Source organism: Alosa pseudoharengus, unplaced genomic scaffold, assembly GCF_046254945.1.
Source record: "Alosa pseudoharengus isolate Yale_2024_CS ecotype anadromous, Long Island Sound unplaced genomic scaffold, YU_APseudo_1.1 YU_APseudo_1.1_scf_16, whole genome shotgun sequence".
NCBI classification, from domain to species: domain Eukaryota; kingdom Metazoa; phylum Chordata; class Actinopteri; order Clupeiformes; family Clupeidae; genus Alosa; species Alosa pseudoharengus.
In genome coordinates, this window is record NW_027468630.1 from 3,826,643 (window position 1) to 3,833,650 (window position 7,008).

General features: G+C 47.4%; 1 protein-coding gene across 1 annotated transcript in view; it reads right to left on the reverse strand.

The window, feature by feature from the left end:
- Positions 1–6,756, reverse strand: part of LOC143125361 (RNA-binding Raly-like protein) — a 73,981-nt gene extending 67,225 nt beyond the window's left edge. Inside the window, exon 1 of the mRNA XM_076286749.1 lies at positions 6,543–6,756. Within this exon, the coding sequence (XP_076142864.1) occupies positions 6,543–6,579 (37 nt within the window). The 5' untranslated portion in view covers positions 6,580–6,756. The remainder of the gene's footprint in view (positions 1–6,542) is intronic.
- Positions 6,757–7,008: the final 252 nt, after the last annotated feature.

The window sequence follows — 7,008 nt, forward strand, 5'->3', positions numbered from 1 at the left end:
AACCGACACACAGGAGCAAAATCTCCACTGAACTATAGCGACTGCATTTTCGTCCTGACACCATGGAGGCAAAGTGTATATCCTCCTGACTACCAAGAAAAAACATATCTCCAAATTCTTTTTTTTCTTAACTTCCCCAATAGTTTGGAAGACAATGAGCATACTGAAAACTTTTTTTTTGAAAAAAATGTTTTTATTTAAGAAATATAAAGTGTCCATTTCAGTGGACTTCATAACACCGTACAAATAAAACTGAATCAAATAATGTAAGGATAAGTAAAATAGAGAACAAAATGGAGGTAGTAACTACAAATGTCCACTGCGGAGGACAATTGTTTAACACTCTCCTATGATGGTAAAACATTGAAAATTATTTTAAGTGTTTTTAAGAGATTCATAGAAAAAACAACAACATTTTAAATGTTAAATGCTCAACTAACTTGATTAAGCACTTACTTTTCTTCTTTCCATAAAATGTCCTTTTGGTGATGGCCACCATTTTCTTTGAAGAGAAAGAGGAAGTTCCCAAAACCCCACCCCCATACATTTTTACATAATTGCACACAATCATATGAGGGTGTTGTTGCAGCACTTCACCTTGACCTGCCAACAGAGTGTTTTCCCTTTGCTTTCCTGTGTCCAGTCTTTCATCAGAGCTTAAGCATTTCCTGTCCTCCCACAACACCCACCTCTCTCACATTCTCTCTCTCTCTTGCTCTTTCTCTCTCACACACACACACATACACACACACACACAGACACACACACACAGACACACTCTCTCTATTTCCCCCTTTCTCAGAACAATACTGATACTGATACTGATAACCCTAACTCTGTGAGAATGTGTGAATATGGTTGAATAAAAGAGTTCAACATCAACCCCCCCCCCCCCTCTCTCTCTATCTCTCCCTCTGTCTTAATAAGTCTCCTCTCCAACCAGCCCTGCAGTTGGTTTGTTTATTAGCTGCAGAATGGGACATAAATAAAATAAAACTGATTCCAAACAGCACAAACAACGACAAGGGATACGTCATGGCTGCCAGCGATGGCAGGTCAGTTGGGAAGACATCTCCCCAGGTGATGGTGCTGCTGTTGTGGATTGTGTTGATGGTTTCCTTGACAATCATCCCTACAAGGTCAACAAGAGATGACGTTCACATGCTAGGGGATTTTAGTAGGCCTACACTTCCAAATGAATACTTCCCGGCATGTTAATAAATGTCACCTGACTCCTACCCAGCAAGCTCTACCTTGAGCATCTGTGAATCTTTGTGACAGAATGCACTGGAGTAATAAGGCACCAACGCACCACAGAAACAACACTAAGCACCAAGTTTCTACCAGAGTCCTCACTGCTCCTCACTGGCTCAACTTTGTCCCTTTCTTGTCTGAATCTCCTTAAACCTCAGCACGACGTTCCCATTCCACTAAATGATTAGATCCCTGTGGGCCCATAAATTTAATATGGCAGTCAGGGAACGCATATATATATACTAATATATCTTTTAACATCACTTTAATAATCTAAGGTTACCTTGAACTGGCCTGTGCTTTCTATCCTTGAAAATCCAAATCTGCAGCCTAATTTATCTACTTTGAGAGAGAGAGAGAAAGCGAGAGAGAGCGAGAGGGAGAGGATGTTATTTCTATGAAGGGTCTAACAGGCAAAAGCTCAGAGCTCCTTTAGAGAATTCAGTGGGTTTTCTTCAGGAACTAGATATTGCCATGGCAGTTTTATTTTGTGCAGTAAGGTTTCCTGTGTTTGTGTGTACCCGCATGAGTGTGTATGTGCGCGTGTGTGTGGCTGCTTGAGAAACAGCAAGAGAGAAAGTGTCTACATGTCAGGTGTGTGTGTGTGTGTGTGTGTGTGTGTGTGTGTGTGTGTGTGTGTGTGTTTTGCTAGACAGCATCCAGCACCAGCCCCAGCACAGCAGCGTACAGGAGCCTCCCCAGCAAATCACCAATTCTGCCCGACGCCCAGAGTAGGCGTTCCGGCAGAGGCAGTTTGTCAAGTGTGCTCTCTCCCTCTCTCTCTCTCTCCCTCTCTCTCTCCCTCTCTCTCTCTCTTCTTTCTCTCTCTCTTCTTTCTCTCTCTCTCTCTCTCTCTCTCTCTTCTTTCTCTCCGAGCGCCTGGCTAGGCTGCAAAACCCAAATGTTTTGGCTGCTCCCTGCCTCCGAGTTGTTTATTTTATGAGTAGCCTACCTGCCATCTGCTTTGGGACACGCTGCGATTCGGAGACAAGCCGTCTCACCAATCAATGCCGCTGCTGCCGGCTCCGAAACACAGATGCATGCTGGGACTTCTCTTAAATATACAGTAATCAGCCACCCATGGCCCCATGGTGCTACATACAGTATTTATGCACCATGAATCGTCACATCAACATAGAGATGCACACATGGAGGTACAGCATTATTATATTGTATTTCATGCTTGAGTTGGATGTACAGAACTCAAAACAGAGGTATATTATATCTGACTCTTGTACTGCTGAGTTTTTCTAGGTTGCATGGGCGGATTATGAACTTTCGGGCCCCTGGACCCAGATGTATTAAGGGCCCCCCACTAATTGTCGTGATTTCCTGTATTCTGGTGCATTTTGGGGATGGCCAACACTAAATTCAATCAGATTCATAGCCAACATCCTGATTTGTTGATATTGAGGCAATGATTCCATGCAAAAGCTTGGGCTTCAGGGCCCCCTGGGCCTGGGCCCGGTAGGCCCGTGCAGTAATCCATCCCTGCTAGGTTGGTGTGAGTATCATCACAGATAGAAAGGTCTCACTCCACCCCTATCACACCTGATCTAAGAGTGGTAAGGTGGTTACAGTCATGTCGACTAGTCATGTCCACAGAGCTACAGCCTCTCCTAGGAGCCCAGGAGATCTCTATCAGTCTGATTGCATTGCCTATCCCCTTGTTGAGTCTGGCTGGTTGTCCCAAAAGCCCACTGCAGTCTTGTGCAGCTCTGCGCTGTGAAACTACGAGCAGAGAGAGAGAAACTGAGCCGTGCTCCAGCTGGAAGAAGCGCGAAGCCTTCAGAGTTCACACTAGCACACGCACAGAGAGTGCCAGCCAGCCAGCCGCTCCTCCGCACCGCGATGGAGAGCCGAGCGGAATAACAAAGGGAGTTAAGGGTGGAATCACATCAGAAGCTACCCAGCAATTTAGTCAAACCGTGTCTTCACAAGTCGACAGTTATCTCACCGCTTAATTGTTTGATAACACTTTTTTTGAAGTGTCCTATTCATGTGGAGGGCTTATATTGAACAAAGTAGTTGATTTGTGTGATCAACTGTAATTTGGGATATTTGAAGCACAATTCACAGTCCCCACAGGCATATGTAGGATATGTGGTCAGGGTTTCCATCAGCTGTCATACTAAAGCCAATAATCCTGGAATCAAATAAAAGAAATGCCACCTTTCTGTCGTTCCTCCTTACACATGGATCCATGGACAGCCATGATAAATCACATTGTAGAAAAAGGCAGTGGAATTCCTGTACATAAAACACTATTATATATTCATGGCATGAAGCTGACAAGAAGCTTAAACTAACAAAGAGCATTTATTGCGTGTTGTACACAAGCAAATCTAAAACATTTCCATTCTTGCGTGGGGTCTTCTTTAATTATAAATGCTATCCCACTGCTATGACACAGAATTAATATTTAAACCCCCCCGTGACATGTGTAAACATCTGCAACACAACTTCCCCCTCTTCCCCCACTTCCTCCTCTTCCTCCTCTCAGCCACAAAACTAGTGGTGCACGTCAGCCTGAAACATCATGCTGAAGGACCTAAAAGATGCTGGAAGAGTTTGAACGTCTCCCATCATGCATCACCCCACCTCACCCCACCCTGGTCTTTTGCCGTAAGTGGCAACAGATAGCGGTGAGCATGAATAAATGACAAATGACAGGCATACATAATGAATGACGAGGGGAAAGTAATCGGTTGATGGCGGAGATTGAGGCGGTCACTGAGAGGGACTCCCGTGGGGGCCCGCATGCCGAGCCCTTTAAAAGCAGCTGTGCCCGCTAGAGCCCCGAGCATCTGGAGTGTGTCCCATTCCATTCATCTTTCATACCACCATTTTCTCTCTCCCTCTCTCTTTCTCTCTCTCTCTTTCCCTCTCTCGCTCTCTCTCTCGCTGTCTGCTACCCCATGAGGTCTCAAGTCTCTCACTAGGCTCTATTGTTTCTTTCTCTGGCAGCTCATCTTAACCTTCTCTAGGAAAGAAAAATATGTTATTTACTGTCTTTATGCAACTTTGTTTTGTGTGTGTGTATATATATACTGTATGAGAGTATGAGAGTGTGTGTGTGCTTCTGCATCATCTACAGATGATGGATTTGTCATCTGTAGATTTTCGAGGGAAAATCTCTTCTCTACCCTACTTTTTTTTTCGCTACCCTATCATACCTGTCTGGAGAGCCTCTCATTCTCCCTTGATCATTCTCTCTTTTCTCTCTCTCCCTCTCTCATCCATTTGCGCTCATCTCTTCTCCTCTCCTCTGCCTCTATCTGAAGCTCCCATCACAGATGAGTCGCTCCACTCACAGCGCAGCTCACCACAGAGAGGCGGAGTGCAGAGAGCCAGGGTGTGTGTGTTCTCACACTGATCCTCATGTTAGCACACAATAGGATGAAAGCCCCGACTGCCTCCGCTGATGAGAGCCCTAAAGAGACCACACCGAACAGACCAAAGACGTGACAAGAGACGACAGAACCTTGAGAAGAGGAGGAGGAGGAGGAGGAGGAAGATGAATAGGAGGCGGAGGAGGAGGAAGAATAGTCTACTACATGCTGTCAATCCTGGCTACATTAATCTCCACTGGCACCTCAGTATCTATCAGTGTCCAGTCCACCGCACGGCCCCTTTACAGGCTGGTCATAGGAGCACAACAGAAAACAAATAGGCGGTGGAGGAGGAGGAGGAGGAGGAGGAAGAGGAAGGAATGGTCTACTACTACATGCTGTCATTCTTGACCAGACTAGGTGCACACTGGCACCTCAGTATCTGTCAATGTCCAGTCCACCGTTCGACTCCTCTAGGTGCTGGGCAGGCAGCCCTGTCCCTTCCTCTGCTGCCCCTCACCCCTGGCCTGGCCCAGTCTGGGGTAGTTAGTCCTGGAGAGGCTCTCTGGCCCGGAGTGCCCTCCACCAGCATTGAGAGAGGGGGGGGGGGGCAGTAGCAGGGCCAGAATTACTCTGGGCACAGCTTCAGCTGCAGCTGCAGGCGGCTGCTGATCGATCCCCATGCCTTGTGAGAGTGTCAGAGTCTCGGCTTGATCCTCCGTACGACCCACAAAAACACACACACACACACACACACTCACACACACACACACACACACACACACACACACTCAGACACACACACACACACACACACACACACACACTCACTCACACATACTCAGACACACACACACACACACATACACACTCACACACACACACACACTTACACACACACACAAACACACACACATTTCAGTGGGCTGATTCCTTATGCTCCCTTCAACTCTCACTCAGCCACTGTTTTTGCTTCCCTGACTCATATACACAAACACGGACACTACACGCACACACACTACACACACATTCTCTCTCCTGCAGGACACACTACACACACATCACACACATCACACATGCACACACACCACACAGACATAATTACACAAACACACATACACTAAACAAAGCACATACAGTACACACACACACAAGCACACTACACAAATATGGACATTACACACAAACACACACACATTCTCTGTCCTGCAGGACAGCTCTGGCATGCTGCCCAGAGGCGGTGTGTGTGTGTGTGTGTGTGTATGTGTGTTTGTATGTGTGTGTGTGTGTGTGTGTTTGTGTGTGTGTGTGTGTAATTATGTGTGTGTGTATGTGTAGTGTGTGTGTGTGTGTGTGTCTGTGTGTCTGTGTTTGTATGTGTGTGCGTGTGTGTGTGTGTGTGTAATTATCTGTGTGTGTGTATGTGTAGTGTGTGTTTGTGTGTGTGTGTTGTGCGTGGTGTGTGTGTGTATCTGTGTTTGTATGTGTGCGTGTGTGTGTGTGTGTATGGTGTGTGTGTGCTACACAGCTGCATGCCAAGAGTAAACAGCAGAGTTGTCACCTCTGTTCTCAGCTCCTGTACACCCGAGCATCCCTCCAACCCCCCCCCCCCTGACCACTACAGCCCCCCCCCCCCCCCCGACCACTACAGCCCACTCCCAGCACGCCACGGCACACAAGTCCAGCCCCCCTGCAGTGCTCCGCACTAGCCCCCAAAGTTACCCCGCACTCGATTTCACACAGGAGGAGACAGAGGGGCCAGAACAACAGTCAGACATATCAGTAGAGTGGGACAGAGAGAGAGAAAGAGAGAGAGAGAAAGAGAGAGAGAGAGTGAAGGAGAAAGAGGAATAGAGCAGAGTGGACAGAAGGAAAGACAGAGAGACAGAGCGAGAGAGAGAGAGAGAGAGAGAGAGAGAGAGAGGACTAGAGATAGTCGGTGGGATGTATACTCACATCGTGGGCTGCGATGTTCACTCTTGAACAGGGTCATATCAGGGATGGCAAAAACAAAGGAGGCTGCTTGCGTCAGCAGGCAAATAGCCAGGAGGTGACTGCTCTAAAGCTCTTTAATCCCTCGCTTTTCTCCCTTCACTCTCACTCTTTCTATCTCTCTCTGTTACGGTCTTACTTGTGTCTTCCGGTCTCCTTGCTGTCTCTCTCTCTCTATCGTTCTCTCGCTCTGTCTCTCTCTCTCTCCCTCGCTGCAGCCACTCTTGATAGCAGTCTGCTCTGTTACTACTGAATCAATGACAGCACAGCTAGAGCTGTGCCGGCCGACTGTACCAACTCTCCCTCAGCAGCAGGGGGAGAGAGGTGTGCGGGGGGAGAGGTTAGCTGGATTCTCCCATCGCTTGGCTAGCAGGAGGGGGGGATAGAGAAGAGTAGAGGGAGGGAGGGAGGAGTGACTGGCGATGGTGTA